General features: G+C 38.4%; 1 protein-coding gene across 2 annotated transcripts in view; it reads right to left on the reverse strand.

Moving 5' to 3' along the window:
- iqsec3b (IQ motif and Sec7 domain ArfGEF 3b) overlaps window positions 1-23,623 on the reverse strand; it is a 157,923-nt gene that overhangs the window by 68,061 nt on the left and 66,239 nt on the right. For both annotated transcript variants that reach the window (XM_061925013.2, XM_061925014.2), the window contains exons 5-6: window positions 21,052-21,794; window positions 7,676-7,837 (exon numbers count right to left, since the gene is read on the reverse strand). In XM_061925013.2, coding sequence (XP_061780997.2) covers window positions 7,676-7,837; window positions 21,052-21,794 — 905 coding nt within the window. The remainder of the gene's footprint in view (window positions 1-7,675; window positions 7,838-21,051; window positions 21,795-23,623) is intronic.

A 23,623-nucleotide genomic window follows, 5' to 3' on the forward strand; every position in this document is an offset into this window, starting at 1 on the left:
CCCAGCGAAGCCGGCGGCGTTTGATAAATGGCTTTCACTTTGCATAGTAGAGTTTTAATTTGCACTTACAGATGTAGCGACAAACTGTGGTTACTGACAGTGGTTTTCTGAAGTGTCTGAACCCATGTGGTGATATCCGTTACACGCTGTCGGTTTTTGATTGCTGTACCGCATGAGGGATCGAAGGTCACGGGCATTCCATGTTGGTTTTCGGCCTTGCAGTGATTTCTCCAGATTCTATGAACCTTTTGATGATATCACGGTCTGTAGATGGTGAAATCCCTAAATTCCTTGCAATAGCTGGTTGAGAAATGTTGTTCTTAAACAATTTGCTCACGCATTTGTTTACAAAGGGGTGACCCTAGCCCCATCCTTGTTTGTGAATGACTGAGCATTTCATGGAAGCTGCTTTTATACCCAATCATGGCACCCACCTGTTCCCAATTAGCCTGTTCACCTGTGGTATGTTCCAAATAAGTGTTTGATGAGCATTCCTCAACTTTCTCAGTCTTTTTTGCCACTTGTGCCAGCTTTTTTGAAACCTGTTGCAGGCATCAAATTCCAAATGAGCTAATATTTGCAAAAAATAACTAAGTTTACCACTTCAAACGTTAAGTATCTTGTCTTTGCAGTCTATTCAATTGAATATAAGTTGAAAAAGATTTGTAAATCATTGTATTCTGTTTTTATTTACGATTTACACGTGCCAACTTCACTGGTTTTGGATTTTGTAATTGAAAAAAGGATGAAGTTGTCATGTTACGAAAATAAATCATAATGTTACACGTTTCCATGTTACAGGGGAAAAGTTGCAATGTTTTCCGAAAAGACATATTAGGACAAAGAATCATCAAGTTACATGTATAAAGTTCTGATATTCCTTTTACATACTAGAATAAAGTTGTAAATGTCTGACAATAAGATACTTTTTGAGAATAGAGTCACGATAAAAAAAGAAATATGAATATTAAGTATGTCTTAAAGGCATATCTTTACAAGAAAAATGTTGGAAATGAACAATAATTAAGTGTTAATATTACTACAAAAAGGTTGGAGCGTTACAAAAGCGGTGTCGCCAAGTTAAGAGAATAAACTTGTAAGGTAGAGCTGGGAAAAAAACAATATCAATATATATCGCTGTGGATACATAATGTCAATAAAAAGATGTGTTCTTCTATGTTGGAAGAAACCGGAAATTGCAAAGGAAGGTTGGTAGCATTAACAAAGGCACTCGCTCTCTTGTAACCGGGCAACACAGGGAGTGATCAGTGGGAGTGACACGCTAACAGCCAATCAGGTAACAGTATTAACTATCACGTTTGGTTGTGCCATCTTGTTGTTTATGTTCTGTGAAATCATTAATGGTAACATTCGATAGCCTATTTTTGGGTTTGCATAAACAACCCTTTTATCATTAAAAAAAAAGTGTCATTTACGAGAAACAATGAACTGGACTAGAATTACAATTTAAGCTGTGTACAAGAAGGGTCAAAGTCACCCACACCTCTTGAGGGGACTGCAGGTCGGGTCACTACTGAGCACTTTTTACGACAACTTCTGTGGTGTTCTATGCCATCGTTCGCTGGGGTGGGGGAGGCACGGTCATAGACAGGAACAGACTCGATAAAGTGATTAAGAGAGCTGACTCCGTCCTAGGTTGCCCACGAGAGAGCATTGAGGAGGTGGCCGACAGAAGGATGTTAACCAAGTTGACATCCATAATGTCTGATCCCACTCACCCCATGCACAACACTGTGGAGGCCCTGAGTAGCTCTTTCAGCATTAGACTGTGCTGGAAGGAGCGCAGCCGTCGGTCCTTTCTACCCACAGCCATAAGACTTTACGACGCACTTATGTGATTACTGTCATCTTTTCCTTGGTGTGCAATACGAGTGTTAAGATAGTGTTTTTTGCTGTATTTTTATATAACAGTGCAATCTTTTTTTTTTGTCCTGTCCAGCTACTCAGGCAAATCATATTGTTGATGTCGATGCCCATATCTGCTGTACACATTTACTTTACAAAAGAGAAGTGTGGGATACTTCTCTTGTTGCCTTATTTGTATTTGACTTTATTAAATGGATTTATATTATTATTTGGTGCAGCCGGGCCGGAGCCGGAGGGGATAGAAAGAGAAAAAGGAAGTCAGAGGGGGACATTGCGGGGACAAGAGGGGGATAAGACAGAGAGACAACAACAACAGCAAATACAACAATAATAACAATAACAACAACAGAACAATATCAGCAAATAGTATATGTACAAATATGATGGTAAAAGTGGTAGCAAAAAAGCAGTTAGTGAAATAAATAATAATACAGAAATGACAATGAACATTATTACACTACAAATGGATCAATACAAATACCAATAGAAATAGCACTATTGATAATGAATAATAACAATAATTACCTCTATTATGAACAATACAATTGTTTCAAATGCAACAATAGATATATGTAATGATAACTTGCAATACAAAAGAAAGCAGATAAATATATTAACTACATTAATTAACCTTGTAGATTGTTATAGTAACGATAGGTTAAGCTTTGTCAGTGTGCCATGTGTTACCCAGTTTCCCCTAGGGCAGGGGTCGGCAACCTTTACCAGTCAAAGAGCCATTTTGACCAGTTTCACAAATTAAAGAAAACAATGGGAGCCACAAAAATCTTTTGAAATTTAAAATGAAATTACACTGCATACAAAGTTTTTTTTTTGCTTTGTGCTATGTATAAACCAAGGGTCTCAGACACGCGGCCCACACCTTAATATGAAAATTGAATGTTAGTGCGGCCCGCGGGTTTTATATGAATGGCGCTTGACAGCGTCATACTTGTCAATCCCCCTATTTTTCCGGCAGACTACGAATTTCAGGGCAACTATTCTCTCGAACGTGCCGTGATGGTACAACAACGTTAATATATGTTTGATGAAACGTGATTATATGCATGAGTGTATGTATGTATATGTACTTGTATATGTACAGTATGTGTATATGCATGTTCGTACAGTGAATGTATATGTACAGTATGTGTATATGTATGTTTGTACAGTGAATGTATATGTACAATATGTGTACACAGTGCAATCTTTAGTACGCAATATGTATTATTTATTACAAATTTTTTGTTTTTCATTATGTTTGACTTCTGTTATAGTATGTAAAAACCTGCACTGCAACCATATAATTTCCCTAATTTGGGGTGAATAAAAGTCTATATATTTCTCTATCTAAAGACTAACATTTTTAAAAGTTGTCCGCTTATGAGGAAAAAGCCACTAGATCAAAGTAATATTTTTTTGATTATTAAATCATAATATTTCAGTACTATAAAAGAGTCATAATGTTATTAGAATAAAGTCGGAATACTACAAAAAAAAGGCATTATAGTTGTAAGAGAATGGAATATGTTAGTTTTGTAAAATCTTTTAAGAATAACGTGAAGTTACAAGAAAAGCGTTGTACATTTAAAAGCATACAATCATTACGTTATGAAAAAAAAGTTGTAATATTATCGAGAAATGTAGACAAATTTCTAGCTCGACCCGTATAAGATTGAGAATACCTCATTCATTCTGTGGCTTTCTTCTGTTGTTTGCGCTTTTTTTTTTTTTTTTTGCCTCGTGGCCTTCTTTTCAATCCCCACTGAAACTTTTGAAAGATGACCGATGTTCAATTGCTGAAAAAAATCCTTTAATGGCTCACATCGAGTCTGAAAAGCTGTGGTGAATTATTTATACTAAACCTAAAGTTGACTCTCCATGGTAAGCAAAAAATAAAATAAAATCCTGACTGTTGAAAACTGCATGTCAAAGTATTATACCAGCTATTTCCTGTTATACCTTTTAACAACAATAATCATTATTCCATTATAATAATTTGTTTTGCACTCTTTTATTTAACATGTTCATACTATTTATTCGTATTTGTTGTGACCTGAGAAACAAATGAAGGTTTTTTTCATATAAAAGAAAATAATTACAATAAAGACTAAATAAATAAAAATATAATAAGAATAATATTAATTTATAAATGATAACAATTTTTATTAATAAATAACTAACACATACTATTATTATTAATAGTAATAGTAATAACAATATTATAATAATTATAATAACATTGATACAATTATTTATAATAATTAAATCAGGGGTGCTGGAAAACATTTATTCACATACAAATCACAATTCTTATTCTGATTCTAAATATATTCACAATTTTCAAGAATTTTTTTTGTAGTTTTGACTTGATAAACAAATGTTTTCCATACAAGAGATATATAATGATGATAACTAAAAAAACATATGGACATGTGGAATAAATTAATATGCAAAAAAAAACTATAGTAATAATCCATCCATCCATTTTCTACCGCTTGTCCCTAATAAAAATACCACTACCACTACTAATACTAATGATAATAATAATAACAATAGTAAACTGAATCAACATTAAAACATTTTTAACAATTTATTTTTCAAATACTTTTTCCAGACCACCCCTGTGCTTACTCAGCAGCCGAGAGTAACTTTTGAAACCTGTACCCTGTTTTTTGTTTAAATTCATTTGAATCCTGAGTTGTAGGATTTACATCCTTTATAATAGTAAAAAATAAACAAGTTAATATAAGTTCATTGACAGTTATTTACATGACCGTATATGAGAAATATTGTGCAAAGCCAAACTAAGCATGCATCATTGTTAGCATGTATCTGTGTTTCATGGTCACTATGTAAAACAAACAACATGTTTACTTGTCCCACTTCGTGAGAAACTTATCAAGGAACTGTTTGTAATATTAGGTCCATCATTGCTAAATATTATAAACTTATTACTTTCCTCTGGCACTGTTCCCCTAGCATTCAAGAAAGTGGTTATTCATCCTCTGCTCAAAAGACCTAACCTCGATCCTGACCTCATGGTAAACTACCTTCCCTTTATTTCGAACATCCTCGAAAAAATTGTTGCACAACAGCTAAAGGAACACTTAGTGTCTAACAATCTCTGTGAACCCTTTCAATCCGGTTTCAGGGCAAATCACTCTACGGAGACAGCCTTCGCAAAAATGACTAATGATCTATTGCTAACGATGGATTCTGATGTGTCATCTATGTTGCTGCTTCTTGATCTTAGCGCTGCTTTCGATACCGTCAATCATAATATTTTATTAGAGCGTATCAAAACACGTATTGGTATGTCAGACTTAGCCTTGTCTTGGTTTAACTCCTATCTTACTGACAGGATGCAGTGCGTCTCCCATAACAATGTGACATCAGAGTATGTTAAGGTAACGTGCAGAGTTCCCCAGGGTTCGGTTCTTGGCCCTGCAGTCTTTAGTATTTACATGCTGCCGCTAGGCGACATCATACGTAAATACGGTGTTAGCTTTCATTGTTACGCTGATGACACCCAACTCTACATGCCCCTAAAGCTGACCAACACGCCGGATTGTAGTCAGCTGGAGGCGTGTCTTAATGAAATTAAACAATGGATGTCCGCTAACTTTTTGCAACTCAACGCCAAGAAAACGGAAATCGGTCCTGCTAGACACCGACATTTATTTAATAATACCACCTTAACATTTGACAACCAAACAATTACACAAGGCGACTCGGTAAAGAATCTGGGTATTATCTTTGACCCAACTCTCTCGTATGAGTCACACATTAAGAGTGTTACTAAAACGGCCTTCTTTCATCTCCGTAATATCGCTAAAATTTGTTCCATTTTGTCCACTAGCGACGCTGAGATTATTATTCATGCGTTTGTTACATCTCGTCTCGATTACTGTAACGTATTATTTTCGGGTCTCCCTATGTCCAGCATTAAAAGATTACAGTTGGTACAAAATGCGGCTGCTAGACTTTTGACAAGAACAAGAAAGTTTGATCATATTATGCCTATACTGGCTCACCTGCACTGGCTTCCTGTGCACTTAAGATGTGACTTTAAGGTTTTACTACTAACGTATAAAATACTACATGGTCTAGCTCCAGCCTATCTCATACTTGCCAACCTTGAGACCTCCAATTTCGGGAGGTTGGGGGGTGGGGGGTGGGTGCGGGGGGCGTGGTTGGGGTCGTGGTTAAGAGGGGAGGAGTATATTTACAGCTAGAATTCACCAAGTCAAGTATTTCATATATATATATATATATATATCCCCGCGACCCCGAAGGGAATAAGCGGTAGTAAATGGATGGATGGATGGATGGATGGATGGATGGATATATATATATATATATATATATATATATATATATATATATAAGAAATAATTGACTTTCAGTGAATTCTAGCTATATATATATATATACATATATATATACATATATATATATATATATATAAAAGAAATACTTGAATTTCAGTGTTCATTTATTTACACATATACACACACATAACACTCATCTACTCATTGTTGAATTAAGGGTTGAATTGTCCATCCTTGTTCTATTCTCTGTCACTATCTTTCTAACCATGCAGAACACCCTCTCTGATTATGCATTGCTGTGTGACACGCACAAAAGTGCTTTCATCAAATGCACTAGATGGCAGTATTGTCCTGTTTAAGAGTGTCACAAAATTGCTGTTTACGGCAGACGGACTGCTTTACTGTAGACGTTCTTTATATTGTGGGAAAGCGGACTCAGATCCGCATGGAGCTGGAGGGGCGTGGCCTCCAGCTCCGCCTGAATTTCGGGAGATTTTCGGGAGAAAATTTGTCCCGGGAGGTTTTTCGGGAGAGGCGCTGAATTTCGGGAGTCTCCCGGAAAATCCGGGAGGGTTGGCAAGTATGGCCTATCTTGTCGATTGTATTGTACCATATGTCCCGGCAAGAAATCTGCGTTCAAAGAACTCCGGCTTATTGGTGATTCCCAGGGCCCAAAAAAAGTCCCCGTGCTATAGAGCGTTTTCTATTCGGGCTCCAGTACTATGGAATGCCCTCCCGATAACAGTTAGAGATGCTACCTCAGTAGAAGCATTTAAGTCCCATCTTAAAACTCATTTGTATATTCTAGCCTTTAAATAGACCCCCTTTTTAGACCAGTTGATCTGCCGTTTCTTTTCTTTTCTCTTCTGCCCCCCTCTCGCTTGTGGAGGGGGGGGGGGGACACACAGGTCCGGTGGCCATGGATGAAGTGCTGGCTGTCCAGAGTCGGGACCCGGGGTGGACCGCTCGCCTGTGCATCGTTGGGGACATCTCTGCGCTGCTGACCCGTCTCCGCTCGGGATGGTTTCCTGCTGGCCCCACTATGGACTGGACTCTCACTATTGTGTTAGATCCACTATAGACTGGACTTTCACTAATATGTTAGATCCACTATGGACTGGACTTTCACAGTATTATATCAGACCCACTCGACATCCATTGCTTTCGGTCTCCCCTAGAAGGGGGGAGTTACCCACATATGCGGTCCTCTCCAAGCTTTTTCATAGTCATTCACATCGATGTCCCACTGGCGTGAGTTTTCCTTGCCCTTATGTGGGCTCTGAACCGCGGATGTCGTTGTGGCTTGTGCAGCCCTTTGAGGCACTTGTGATTTAGGGCTATATAAATAAACATTGATTGATTGATTGATGTAGATCAAGATGACTTCCGTGAAAAGGACCATGACAACAACAAAGCAAGTGGTGTCCAGAGATTGTATATGAATAGAGAGGACTCACTCGAGAACATCTCTGTTGAACTGCAGCTTGCTGTTGCCCAGAAACTCTCCAATCATCTGCCTGCTCAGACCTTTCCTCTGCAGCAGGAAGTGAGCCACGCCGATGGCCGTGTCCGGGACGAAGCCACGCGTGATCAGGAAGTGGATGCCTTTCTCCGGGTTCCTGCCAGAAGAAACCAGGTTACATTTATTTATATACTTATTAGTTAATAATATAAATATTTTTTTAAATCAACAAAAAAAATCACATGCACTTATATATCTGATCATACAAAAAGATATTTTAAAAAATTGGTTTCCAAAAAAAAAAATACCTTAACTACGGTGTCCTGATACAACTTTTTCACTTGCGATACAATACCGATATTGAGCCTTAAGTATTGGCCGATACTGATAGCAGCAGAAATCATACATACGTGTACTGTTTTGTAGCGTGGAATATTAGAAAAAGGCTTGATGAGGTGAAATTAACATTTATTGATAACTGTCTGGAAATTACTTATTTGTCCTAAAGTTGAAATTGAGTGGTAATTGTTTTCGGCGACACCTGGTGACCACAATAATTCATTACATCACTGTATTTTTCGGACTATAAGTCGCTCAGGAGTATAAGTCGCACCGGCCGAAAATGCATAATAAAGAAGGAAAAAAACATACATAGGTCGCACTGGAGTATAAGTCGCATTTTTTGGGGAAATGTATTTGATAAAACCCAACACCAAGAATAGACATTTGAAAGGCAATTTAAAATAAAGAATAGTGAACAACAGGCTGAATAAGTGTACGTTATATGACGCACATACTTGCCAACCTTGAGACCTCCGATTTCGGGAGGTGGGGGGCGTGGTCGGGGCGTGGTTGGGGCGGAGGCGTGGTCGGGGGGCGTGGTTAAGAGGGGAGGAGTATATTTACAGCTAGAATTCACCAAGTCAAGTATTTCATATATATATATATATATATATATATATATATATATATATAAGGAATACTTGACTTTCAGTGAATTCTAGCTATATATATATATATATATATATATATATATATATATATATATTTATTTTATTATATATATATATATATATATATACATATATAAATATATAAATAAGAGAAATACTTGAATTTCAGTGTTCATTTATTTACAAATATACACACACATAACATTCATCTACTCATTGTTGAGTTAAGGGTTGAATTGTCCATCCTTGTTCTATTCTCTTGTCACTATTTTTCTAACCATGCTGAACACCCTCTCTGATGATGCATTCTGATTCGTCTCCTTGTTGTGTGCGCAGTTGTGCACTCTTTAAAAGCCGTAGATGTTATTGTCACATATGCATGTACAGTAGATGGCAGTATTGCCCTGTTTAAGAGTGTCACAACATTGCTGTTTACGGCAGATGAACTGCTTTACGGTAGACGAAAACGTGACTGCTGTTGTGTGTTGTTACCGCACTGGGAGGACGTTAATGAAACTGCCTAGCAATAAACCCACATAAGAAACCAAGAACTCACCCTCCATCATTCTACAGTTATAACGTCATTGGGTAGGCACGCTGTTTTATTGTGGGAAAGCGGACGTGAAGAAAGGCTGTCGACACGTCACTCAGGTCCGCCTGAATTTCGGGAGATTTTCGGGAGAAAATTTGTCCCAGGAGGTTTTCGGGAGAGGCGCTGAATTTCAGGAGTCTCCTGGAAAATCCGGGAGGGTTGGCAAGTATGATTACGCATAAACAACCAACTGAGAACGTGCCTGGTATGTTAACGTAACATATTATGGTAAGAGTCATTCAAATAACTATAACATATAGAACATGCTATACGTTTACCAAACAATCTGTCACTCCTAATCTCTAAATCCCATGAAATCTTATACGTCTAGTCTCGTACGTCAGTGGTCCTTTTTGTAACTGCGGACCGGTCAACGCTTGAAAATGTGTCCCACAGACCAGGGTGCTTACGGACTGTATCCCTGCAGACTGTATTGATATATATTGATATATAATGTAGGAACCAAAAAAATTCATAACAGAAAGAAACAACCCTTTTGTGCGAATGAGTGTGAATGAGTGTAAATGGGGGAGGGAGGTTTTTTGGGTTGGTGCACTAATTGTAAGTGTATCTTGTGTTTTTTATGTTGATTTAATAAAAAAATAAAAAAAAATTATTATTATTTTTTTTTTTTCTTAATTTCTCGTGCGGCCCGGTACCAATTGATCAACGGACCAGTACCGGGCCGCGGCCCGGTGGTTGGGGACCACTGTCTTACGTGAATGAGCTAAATAATATTATTTGATATTTTACGGTAATGTGTTAATAATTTCACACATAAGTCGCTTCTGAGTATAAGTCGCACCCCCGGCCAAACTATGAAAAAAAACTGCGATTTATAATCCGAAAAATACGGTAAGCTAATGACACAGGAAGTTGAATAATGCGGACACGTTTGTTACTGTAGCTTTTGTAATGCAGCTGCCTTGGAGACTTTGTATATGTAAGTAGTATGCAACTATAATGAATTAAATTCTTGTTTATATTGACAATATGTGCTGTTTTAGACAGCAACATGCGTTCAATTATGGACACTTATTGGGGCGGCGTGGTTCCTAGTACGAATCCAGTCTCCGCCCTTCTAGTTACTGCCGTTGTGTCCTGGTTCAAGACACTTCACCCACCTTGCTCCCACTGCCACTCCCACTGGTGTATGATTCTGAATGAATGTTTAGTGGTGGTCGGAGCTGTTGTGTAGCTGCTAGCTCCTAGTAGCCTATAGCTTATATAACATGTTTACCTATAAAATACAAGAAAAGACCAACCTTGTGTGGTTATTGGAGGACTTTTCGATGTTTACTGTCCGTAAACACGCTGCAGGACTGCTTGTATGGGCATATATATCGGACTTTTTTTTTTTTAATGAAAGCCCATTTCACCGTCACGGTTCTGGTGGACGTTGCCTGGAGCGTGAACCCAAACATGCAGACATAGCAGGCGGAATGCAAGTAAAACTAACTTAATAGTCACAGGAAGCAGGGACCAAACAAAAACAGCACACTAAGCATTAGTCTAGAAAGTAAAATGATCCAGCACTAAAGGAGAGACCCAGGTGGAACGCAATAGAAATAATTAATGAGAATCAGGTGTGCTGACAGGACATGGAACCGAAAAAAAAGGTGCTTCAAAACACAGAGACCAAACAGGAAATACTGACAAAACAAAAGCACCAGGACAGGAAGTGATTATAAACACAGGAAGTAGAAACTACAACTAACATTGGACAGGAATTAAAACACCGAAACACAGGAAAATAACCCAAATATGACCTAAATGTCAGTAGTAAGCCTGACACATTCAATACTTGTTTTTTTTGCTGATATCAGACCGATATCAATATTGAATCAGGACACCCGTAAACTAAATATCTGCATGTCACCTTGACAAAGCAAGTTATCCATGAGTAAAACGTATGATAAATATGACGCAATTATACATTCATAGACAAAGTTAAAAGTGGTCCTTCGAGGGAAGCCATAACTGCGTTGTGTGGCCCTTAATGAAAACAAGTTTGACACCCTTGGACTATAGCCTTTCTGATTGAAAAGTGTGTGTGTGGGGGGGAGTCTTCTGGTAGTTTTTAATTAAGTTGGCACAAGTTTGCAAAGGGATGTTAAAGCATTTTTCCAAGGAATTTTTTTCTAAGATCCTCCAAATTGCTTGGCCTCCGAGCAATTGGGCCCTAACCTTCAAACATTTCTTGGCCAACTTTGATGAATGTCGTCAGTTATTGTCTCGCTGGGGGGGGAGACAACCGAGACCGAGACTGATGGGAGGATGTCAGAAGGGGCCCCCGCCCACAAGACTGAAGCTGAGTCATAACCAAAAAAAAAAAAAAAAGATTTACCACCAAAAATAATGGATTTGCAACCCCAAAAAATATTTATAACCAGATAAATTGATTTCAAATAAAAAAAATAAGATTAAAATAAAATGTTAAAAATGTTGGTTTTAAATAGTTTTTTTGGGGTTACGATTATTTTTTTGGTTGGAAACGTTTTTTTTGTGGTTACGACCCAAGGGTGGCAGGTATAAAAATGGCGGTATATATCCTTCCCCCGTAAAGGGAAACTGCACTTTTTTGGGAATTTTGTAAATGTTTTTTCTTTTTTATGCATTCTAAGTCCTAAAATACGACAAGTACGAGGTGGCTAACAACGCAGCTAATGGGAGTACACTGTTCCGCCCATAAAGTCCTTTAAAAACATCCAAAAACCACCAACAATACTCCATTTACATCTTGTGGCCCGAATGTTAACAAAATATTGTCAATATTGTTTTTATAAGCGCGTGATTACAGAGAGCTAACTAGCTTAAAATGCTATATTGACATATTGAGCTGGTGATCTGCTTCATTGCCCCTGAGTTGGTAAAGGTTAATTATAGATTATAGATAGTAGAAGGTTGTGGCCATAAACTGAGAAGTTGGTCAACTTTGACATTCAACTTTGACTCGGAAATGGCGAGAAAGACACGGAAATTTGTTTTTTTGCATCCCCTTTTTTTAAACCTTCGGGAGGTTTATGATTCATTTTGCATCTAAACGGGAAGATATAAACATCCCATCAGTCGGCGTCCCAGTGAGAGCGGACATTGTACAGTAAGTGATTGTTTTATTACGCTCAAAGTTTGTATTTCTTGTTTAGCACATATCAATACTGCTGCATGATGCTTAGTGTTTGTTGTTGAAAGGAATAGCAAATGTTGTGAAATTAATACGCCCCCGTATGCCATACTTGCCAACCCTCCCGAATTTTCCGGGAGACTCCCGAAATTCAGCGCCTCTCCCGAAAACCTCCCGGGACAAATATTCTCCCGAAAATCTCCCGATTTTCAGCCGGAGCTGGAAGCCACGCCCCCTCCAGCTCCATGCGGACCTGAGTGAGGACAGCCTTTTTTCATGACGGGAGGACAACAGGGTGACAAGAACTAAATCATCCAGACTAGAGATAAATTGTATTATTATGTTTATTTTACCTAAAAATAAATATATTTATTAATAAAAAAAAACAAAAAAACAAAATAAATGTTTACTATATTTTTGCTAAAAACATCAAAATTAATTGTATTTTTATTTGTATTTTTTTGTGACTCCTTATTACATCCAGCCATAGAATTATACATTAAAATAAACATATTTGAAATACTTGATTTTAAATTATCATAATAATTAATTTAAAATGACCATATTTAATTATTAAAATAATTGCTTGTTTATCAACAACTTTAGCATTTTATTCATTACATTTTGAAACTCTCAGAAGCCAAGCAATGTTATATTCCTTAATATTTATTTATGCAAGTTTGAAGTATCAATTATCTAAACACAGTTTTGTTTGCATATTTTCAGTATATATATATATATATATATATATATATATATATATATAAATATATATATATATGTATGAAATACTTGACTTGGTGAATTCTAGCTGTCAATATACTCCTCCCCTCTTAACCACGCCCCCAACCACGCCCCGCCCCACCCCGACCACGCCCCCACCCCCCACCCCCCGAAATCTGAGGTCTCAAGGTTGGCAAGTATGCCGTATGCTTAAAATGAAGAAAATATGTAAATATTACATGTTAAAAAATTACAGTTCCCCTTAAAGATTAGGGATCTACCGATTATTGGCGCTGATATTTGGCATTTTGACATATATATCGATATCTGTTTACATATACTATCCATATTCATATATATAATCATTCATATACTATTAATCAGTGACGTGCAGTCACTAGAGGCAGGTGAGGTGGGGCCTCACCTGCCATCATGGAAAGAAAAAAAATTTAAAAAGAAAAAAATATATATTAAATTGTTAAATGTATCCAGTGATTATACTATAAAGTTATTTTCCATTTAACTTCACCAGTTTTAGATTATTTTTATTCAAAATCGCTGAATTTTCACATTTGCCTTTCAAATACTGAGAAGAGACGGTGCGGTGAACAGCAGCCAGTTGAGGCACGTCACTCAGTGCCTCAACATGGATTCCGGACTCGGCTAACTGCTGGTCTGCTGTGCAGTGAGACCGTATTGCTATATGAATATATTATACATTTCCATAGTTTAGTTAGCTGAGGTATATAATGTACAGTGTATTTTGTCAACAACTGTATGTGTGTAACGTATTTCTTGTGCTGAGCGATCATAAAACGGCTGCAAAAGACGCACTGGCTGAGGCTCGCCTCCTGCACCCCCGCCGTAGAATGCACGGCAACCCCTGACGGGAGTGTTATATCAACTAAAGCCCACACTTAAACTTTCCACGTGCAAGATTGAATCTATTTAAAAAAGCTATTTCATACGGAAGCCAAAAAGTGCAAAAACAATAATGTTCGTGTTGGAGGAGTTGTGAATGACTGCAGGGCCACAACATTAGGTACACCTGCAGACTGCAGGTGTACCTAATTCACAACTCCTCCAACACGAACATTATTGTTTTTGCACTTTTTGGCTTCTTATTAAATAACTTTTGTAACCTATTTTTATGGGCTTTCCTCTTTGTGATGTTAAGTTCCTGTTATGCGCTGTTATACAGTATATGCCTTGAGCTCTTATTTTGAAGGCGCTAAGAGCGGAATTTTGACACGTTGGAGTGGAGCGGAAGTTTTTGAAAGAAGGTAAATAAAGTGGTCCTCGTGTAAACTGGAGCCTCTGTGTTTGTTATTTTGTAGTTTCATACAGTATAGGCGACATTTATAAACCCTTGGTTACACTTTTTTAAATAGATTCAATCTTGCACGTGGAAAGTTGAAGTGAGGGCTTTAGTTGATATAACACTCCCATCAGGGGGTTCATTAATCCAGCACAACAGCGGCGCATTTATAAGTAAAGGTAAGACCATAATAACGGTTTTTTATTAAATGTGCTTTTTTGTGTGCTACAGTTTGTATGTGTAAAGTTAAAGTTAAGTTAAAGTACCAATGATTGTCACACACACACTAGGTGTGGTGAAATTTGTCCTCTGCATTTGACCCATCCCCTTGTTCACCCCCTGGGAGGTGAGGGGAGCAGTGGGCAGCAGCGGCGCCACGCCCGGGAATCATTTTTGGTGATTTAACCCCCAATTCCAACCCTTGATGCTGAGTGCCAAGCAGGGAAGAATGCTGGTATGAGCTTTTAAACATAACCCGTTAACTGCTGCCAATCAAATGGTGAATACGATACTCTTTAGCAGAGGTGGGACCAAGTCATTGCTTTGCAAGTCACAAGTAAGTCTCAAGTCTTTACCCTCAAGTCTCGAGTCAAGTCCCGAGTCAAGACAGGGCAAGTCCGAGTCAAGTCCAAAGTCAAGACTGGAAAGTCTCAAGTCAAGTCCCAAGTCCTGCATTTTGAGTTTCGAGTCCTTTCAAGTCATTTAACCACAGACTAATATATTTACACAGATTGTGTATGCTTTTAAAACGCTGTATTTATTTATTAAAACAAGTTGCAAATTGCAGGGAAAAAGATAGTGCTGACATTGCACTTCAAAATAGCACTATTAACCAGTCATTTTAAACATGTAACTCATTCCTTTACAGAATAAACACATTTGAAAAAAACAAGTGCAACTGTACTTATTTGCACAAAAGTGTTAACATTGTATTTCCATGGCATATTGCATTGTAACTAGTTCCACAGCAGTTTCTATCCTGTTCTTACCTTATCTCATTGATCTCATCTCATACTGTATGTGTGTTTATGTGTGCGTACACATGAAAAACATAACAAATATATGAACATAACAATGAACAGAGTTGTACTTTTTAGATGTCAGGACCCTATGCAATATGTACACATATTCTTAATATAGTATACATTTTAACTGACCTTTATTTGACTATGTTTGTCTTTTTGTAGGTGGCTAAAATACGCGGTGCTGCTGACTGCCGTCTAACGTTACGTTACTGTGTGTGATACATTGACTAACGTTACGTTACTGTGTGTGATACATTGACTAACGTAATGTTACTGTGTGTGATACATTGACTAACGTTACGTTACTGTGTGTGATACATTGACTAACGTAACGTTATGTATAGGTACCTCATGAAACCCTGCTTAAAAAAAAATCACTTGACAAAAAGTATGAATAAGGTAGCAAACTGCAGTGGACGCAACAGATTGCCGTGTTTGCAATGACGTTATAACCATAGACATCTTATAAGTAGATGCAGCATTGGTTGCTGTGACGTGAGCAATTTGGCCGCCATCTTGAAGTGCTGATGAGGAGCCGGCGAGCAGCCTAAACTGACAGTTGAAAGGTAGAAAACAAAGATGGTGTTCAGCGTTTTCCTGCTCAAATGAGCAGACTGTTGAAAATAGGAATCGGGGGATTACTTTTCACAAGTAAGATTTAACATTAACGTACTATTGGTTGTATTTTATGAAAATAATATTACCACAGAGTTGAGAAGGATCAAAGATCTTCAATATTTGTATGTGAAAATCACAAAGAAATCTTCTGGGGGAGGATGACGCCCCTACAGGGGTTTGGTTTACAAACTTTCAGCCCCACCTAAAACAAAATTCACCAGCCACTACTGATTATGATGCATTCTCATTTTAGGCAAAGTATAAGACAATACTTTCTTAACAGTATAATTGTAACCAGGAATCAGTCTTCAAGTAACAATATTCAAATACTAACATTGTTGGGTTAAACAGAATTTGGTTTTATTCTGAATCCAGTGAAACAGATTGGTGGTTTTAGCTGATATGAAGACTTTCAGGTGTTTATATATGTTTAAGTATTTGGCAGACGCTTTTATCCAAAGCGACTTACATAAAATAATACATATAAAACAATCACTGCAAACATTATCATTTAAGGGAAGAATGTAATAGAAAATATCAATACAAAGTGTCAAGACAGAATAAACTCTCTGCTGCTGAAGCAACAGAGATACAGTCTATAGGTCCCTAAGATATATAGATATCTAATGTATTCATACATTGTTTATGTAGGATACACGCATATGTATATATAACCTAATCATATTGTTTCTTCAACTTAAAAATAGTTTACCGTTTTTTTTCCCCTTCTCTGGGATTATATTCCCAGTTTTGATCTCGGACGTCTGGTCACTTATAGCGTATAAGAATATTATATTACTGTTAAGCAAACTATGAATAATAAAACACGCCAAAACATGTGTCTGTTACACACGTATGACAAAAAAGCGCGTGAAAATCAGTGGTATTCAGTGAGGTAAAATGAATTAAATGCGCTGACAGTTCATTGCTCCTGCCAAATGAATTGCACTGAGTGGAGCGGATTACCACTCCAAGATGGCGGCCCCGCGCCTCGTCCGCGCCAGTAGGCAGTAGCGCTCTATGCTGCGTCTACTTATAAGATGTCTATGGTTATAACGTTAGCAGTGAGTTTGCAGCCTCACTGATTTAACTACACAGCAAATAAAAGTCACGTTACTTAGCCAATAAACGTTATCTTACATTCAAAACTTACCCTTCTTTGTGCAACTTCAAATGTCGAACGAAGTTGGAAGTTGTTGAGTCTCCATCTGTAATATTCGAACTGTGTGATTTGCATACGGCAATTCGTTTTTTGTTGACCAAGTTGTAGTTTTTATACCCGAACGAAACCAACTTTAACATAATTGTTTATCACTGGCACGTTGTTGGACAACTCTTGGTCATTGGTTGTCCTGCAATTTGATTGGATGAATGCTGTGTGATGAAAACAACGTAGTTCTAATTTGATTGGCTGTTGTACTGACAGCACACCAGCTGACAGGAATAACACGCTGATAGACAGACGAAGAAAATGAAAAATACGGAGCGCTCCCAAATAACTTTTTAAGCTTTGGATTTTGGGGAAAGTGGCAAGTCATGTCAAGTCAAAAGGCTCAAGTCCAAGTGAAGTCACAAGTCATTGATGTTAAAGTCTAAGTCGAGTTGCAAGTCTCTTTACATTTTGTCAAGTCGAGTCTAAAGTCATCAAATTCATGACTCGAGTCTGACTCGAGTCCAAGTCATGTGACTCGAGTCCACACCTCTGCTCTTTAGGGTTCATATGTTTGTAAATCTGACTGTGATGAAGTCAGCGCCTCACCAGCCATCAACCTCACCGCACGTCACTGCTATTCATGTTTAGCTAAATTTCATTGCAAATGAATTAGGGGTGTAAAAAAAAAAAATCAATTTTCAAATTAATTGTGATTCCTATTTGTAACGATTAATAATCGATCAAAAAAAATCTAACATTTATTTTAATTTTGATTTTGATTTTTTTTTTTATCTGTCCTGTCCAGCCACACAGACAAATCATAGTATTGATGTCCATGCTCATAACTACTGTACAGATTTACAGCATTACTTAGGAAAAATAAGTGTTGGATCGTTGTATTGTTGCCTTATTTGTATTTGACTCTATTAAATGTTTGGGTAGAATTGTATTAAACAAAACAAAACTTCAAGCACACCTGTGAAGTGAAAACCATTTCAGGTGACTACCTCTTGAAGCTCACCGAGAGAATGCCAAGAGTGTGCAAAGCAGTAATCAGAGGAAAGGGTGGCTATTTTGAAAAAACTAGAATATAAAACATGTTTTCAGTTATTTCACCTTTTTTTGTTAAGTACATAACGCTGCTGCTCACTGCTCCCCTCACCTCCCAGGGGGTGATCAAGGGTGATGGGTCAAATGCAGAGAATAATTTAGCCACACCTAGTGTGTGTGTGACAATCATTGGTACTTTATCTGTAACTTAACTCCACATGTGTTCATTCATAGTTTTGATGCCTTCGGTGACAATCTACAATGGAAATAGTCATGAAAATAAAGAAAACGCATTGAATCAGAAGGTGTGTCCAAACGTTTGGCCTGTACTGTATATAATAATAGCTTCAATATAGAGGAAACTTGTTTTTTCACTCTACTGGTACTTTAATATTGTGATTATATTGTACCGTGTACCGTGAGATACATCCCTATTTTATAGTGTTAATTACCTGCGCAGATGTGCTCCAAACCTATTTGAACGCTCAGGTGTGTTTTTAAAGCTCAAACTTAGAAGAAGGTTAATATTTTCGATCGGGTAAGTTTTCTCAAAATCTTGCATAAAAACATCTTAAAAGATTCATTGAAGAATGCTTTACTATCAAGAATGTTCTGAATATTGCAAATACTGGGCAGAATTGTTGAGAAATGTTCAAAAGTTCCTCGGGGTCTAATAATTGTGTCCTCAGGTGTAAATATATCACTTTACAAAAAGGGTTTAACATTTTTCATCTACTTCATAAGCAGTGTAATAACTTTTTATGAGGGGAAAATATTGTAAAGTGGAGAGAATGAAAATACTTAAGAAGGTGCTGAGTGTGTGTGCGTGTGTGTGTGTGTGTGTGTGTGTGTGTGTGTGTGTGTGTGTGTGTGTGTGTGTGTGTGTGTGTGTGTGTGTGTGTGTGTGAGAGAAGAAAGACGAGCTTATGAAATAAAGAAAAGAAAAGGCGAGTGCATTCATGCACAAAAGCTGTTAGCTGTGGACGCCGGGGTCAGAGCCGCTGTCAGCGATGCATGCGACTTAATCAACTTTAATTCGTAATAACTAATCGTCATAATAATAAGTGCAGGCCAGGCGTGCGTTCTATTTATGGCTTCTTTCACTTTGTTCATGCCCTCCTTGCTCTCTTTTACATCTCTAAAGTGTGTGTGTGTGTGTGTGTGTGTGTGTGTGTGTGTGTGTGTGTGTGTGTGTGTGTGTGTGTGTGTGCGTGTGTTCTTGTATTTCTACCCTTCTTGAGACATCAACAAGGAAAAGTACCTTCCATATGAGGACCGGTAAACAAGTTACGACCAAAATCATGGTCCCAATACGGAAAACAATTGCATCTAATAGAGAATGTCTCATTTGCACCCCTGGTGGTGAAATCTATCAAAATTAGGGGAGGCCCAATAAGGAGGGAGTTTTCAAATTGACTGTGTGTCGGTTTTAAAAGTGCTCCCCCTCTGGTCAACACATGAAATAACAAATGTGTGTAAAATTTTTTGAAGTGCTCGTCCTCTGGCCAATATATGTAATAACAAGTGTGTGTAAGAAATTGAAATGTGCCCCCTTTGGCCAAAATGTGTTTAAAAAATAAAATAAATATGTATATAGAGACATACTGTCATAACTTGAAGTAAATAATGAAGATTAAAAACCAATTACAAACAAACCATTCAAAAAAAACAAAAAAAAACCTAAAAGCAGTATTTTTCTCACAATGTGTCGACTTCTTTCTTATAAAATTGGGAACAATTTCTCATATTCTTTCTGTTTCTGTAACATTGCAATATTTTCTCGTAAAATTATAACTTTTTTATGTAAAAGTATTACTTTTTAATGCAAAATGGTGACATTTGTCATGTAAAATTCGGACTTTTATCACAATATTGCCAATTTTTTTTGTTGTTCTTGTAAAACAGTGACATTTTTGGAGTAAAATTATGACTTTTGTCATAATTTTGCAGAGTAAAATTCAGATTATTATTATAATATTGCCAACATTTTTACGTTTTCTTATAAAAAAAAAATTGTGACTTTTGTCGAGCAAAATTACAACTCTTTTCATAAAATTGCCAACATGTTAAGTAGGGATGTCCGATAATGGCTTTTTGCCGATATCCGATATTCCGATATTGTCCAACTCTTTAATTACCGATACCGATATCAACCGATACCGATATCAACCGATATATAAAGTCGTGGAATTAACACATTATTATGCCTAATTTGGACAACCAGGTATGGTGAAGATAAGGTACTTTAAAAAAAAATGTATAAAATAAAATAAGATAAATAAATTAAAAACATTTTCTTGAATAAAAAAGAAAGTAAAACAATATAAAAACAGTTACATTGAAACTAGTAATTAATGAAAATGTGTAAAATTAACTGTTAGTGGACCAGCAGCACACACAATCATGTGTGCTTACGGACTGTATCCCTTGCAGACTGTATTGATATATATTGATATATAATGTAGGAACCAGAATATTAATAACAGAAAGAAACAACCCTTTTGTGTGAATGAGTGTAAATGGGGGAGGAAGGTTTTTTAGGTTGGTGCACTAATTGTAAGTGTATCTTGTGTTTTTTTATGTTGATTTAATTAAAAACAAAAAAAAAAAAAAAACGATACCGATAATTTCCGATATTACATTTTAACGCATTTATTGGCCGATAATATCGGCAGGCCGATAATATCGGCAGGCCGATATTATCGGACATCTCCAATGTTAAGCTTTTCTTGTAAAACTGCGACTGTTATTGAGTAAAATTCCAACTTGTATCCTAATATCGTGTTTGTGTGCGTTTTGTTGTGCTTGCACTCACACATTGAAGAGGTTGAGTCCAATACGATAGAGCCGTTTGCGGTGTGTGTCTGTGGAGAAGGTGGGAGACCGGCAGGAAGCTGGATCCTGGCAACGGTCCCTGGGCAAGGAGACCACCAGAGCCTGAAGGGCGTCAGGACTGGTGCCCGCTGCCACCTGCTGGGGGTGCGTGTAGTGGTACTGCTGGTACTGGGTGTAAATCTGGGCAGGCTGCTGGTTGGACAGGGTGGAGGTGGCAATGGTGGTGGACGTGGAGGTAGATGTGGAGGTGGACCCCACTCTGCCTAGGAGGTTATCCCCCTCTAGAAATCCCCCGACCCCTGGGAGGGGCACGGCAGACCCCCTCCTTGATCCAGGATCCACCATTTCCAGCTCCTCACTGGGGGGAGGTGCAGGAAACTCCGGCTCCATCCCTTCCGCTGAAAACCCGTCCCCTCCTCCGAACCCTATCCCGCCCATCCCGCTCAAGGAGGTCTTTCTGCTGCCCGCCTGGGCTGCGTTGCCTAGCGAGGCGGTGGTTGTGGTGGTGGTGGCGGAGGAGATGGTGTAGGAGCTATTGCTGTCAATGTGCACCGTCACGTCCCTGAAGGCCATGAGAAGAGAGCTGGCGCTGCGGGGCAGGCAGGCGCTCTCAGCAGCTGCTCTAAGGGCACTGGGGTCCATGAGGAGGCCTTTGCCTTCGCCACCTTCTGACATGCTCCAACCACGGAGGGCTTCATCTATCGACTGGGCCAGAGAGTGAAGCTGGAGGGAGGAAATGCACAATTAAGTCGGAGATGTGATAATATGTTAATACACTCACATCATTTGGACTTTTAGGGCAGGGCTATTCAACTGGCAGCCTGGGGTTTAGTTCAGTTCAAAACCTAGGGGACAAACGTTTTTCCCGCAAAAAATTGCTAAAATCAGTAGAGTGCTCCTGTTGTATAGAGCAGTGGTTCTTCAACTTTTTTCAAGTACCATTTCAGAAAAAACTTGTCCCTCCAAGTGCCACCATAGTGACCAACATTAATATACAGTAGTGTAGTAGACCTACTCTGCTCTTGCTTTTTGTTAGTTAGCTTAGCAGATAGCTAACATGATATAATCCTTGATGAAAAAAGAGTCCCAAGCGTCTGTAGTGTAGTTTAGGTCTTTTTCGTGAAGGATCAATCGTATATTTAGTAAAACTGTGAACAAAAACACAAACAAACATTTTACATTCAGCATACATCTATATACAACATAGATAAATGATAAATTAATGATAAATGGGTTGTACTTGTATAGCGCTTTTCTACCTTCAAGGTACTCAAAGCGCTTTGACACTACTTCCACATTTACCCATTCACACACACATTCACACACTGATGGAGGGAGCTGCCATGCAAGGCGCTAACCAGCACCCATCAGGAGCAAGGGTGAAGTGTCTTGCTCAGGACACAACGGACATGACGAGGTTGGTACTAGGTGGGGATTGAACCAGGGACCCTCGGGTTGCGCACGGCCACTCTCCCACTGCGCCATGCCGTCCCTACATAGCATACATAGCATCCAAAACCAACAAAATGCTGCCAGTAAATAGCTTTCAACAATGGGCACAAATATCTTACTAAAGCAGTCTTAAACTGAAAATGCACAAATAATGTGTCACAATATACATATGCATGTTACATTCGCATTAGTGATGGGTCCGGCAACACCGATGCATCGGCGCATGCGTGGAGCTCATAGAGCAAAACCCTGTGTCGGTGCGCGTACCGCTTTTAGAAAGTCACGTGACCGACCATGTGCTTTTTCGGTCACGTGACCGATACGCAAACTGTGTCGCACTGACGCCTCCTCTGTGCCCTGTGAGCGGGTTTTTTCTACAGCCGGAGAAATAACAACTAAGAAGAGAAATCGTCTAAAATTGAATAAGTTGGAAAAACTGTTTTTAAAAAAAAATAAAAACGTGTAAAAAAAATAAAAAAAATTCTCAGTCCACAAGCATCCTCATTCACAACACGGTCTCTTAGATTTCCATGTTATGAAACATCCATCCATCCATTTTCTACAGCTTATTCCCTTCGGGGTCACTGGAGCCTATCTCACCACGTTCACATTATTTATTGACTGTAACTAAAAAGATAAAAATATATTTTTATTTAAATGAAGATATGAAATAATCCTAAATTAAATACAATGACTTGGTTTATGTCACGAGAGAGGTGCTGGACATTGAGTCCGAATGGACCATGTTCCGCGCCTCTATTGTCGAGGCGGCTGATTGGAGCTGTGGCCGCAAGGTAGTTGGTGCTTGTCATGGCGGTAATCCTAGAACCCGTTGGTGGACACCGGCGGTGAGGGATGCCGTCAAGCTGAAGAAGGAGTCCTATCGGGTTCTTTTGGCTCATGGGACTCCGGAGGCAGCGGACAGGTACCGACAGGCCAAGCGGTGTGCGGCTTCAGCGGTCGCAAAGGCAAAAACTCGGACATGGGAGGAGTTCGGGGAAGCCATGGAAAACGACTTCCGGACGGCTTCGAAGCGATTCTGGGCCACCATCCGCCGCCTCAGGAAGGGGAAGCAGTGCACTGTCAACACCGTGTATGGT

Source organism: Nerophis lumbriciformis, linkage group LG29 (genome assembly GCF_033978685.3).
Source record: "Nerophis lumbriciformis linkage group LG29, RoL_Nlum_v2.1, whole genome shotgun sequence".
Taxonomy (NCBI): domain Eukaryota; kingdom Metazoa; phylum Chordata; class Actinopteri; order Syngnathiformes; family Syngnathidae; genus Nerophis; species Nerophis lumbriciformis.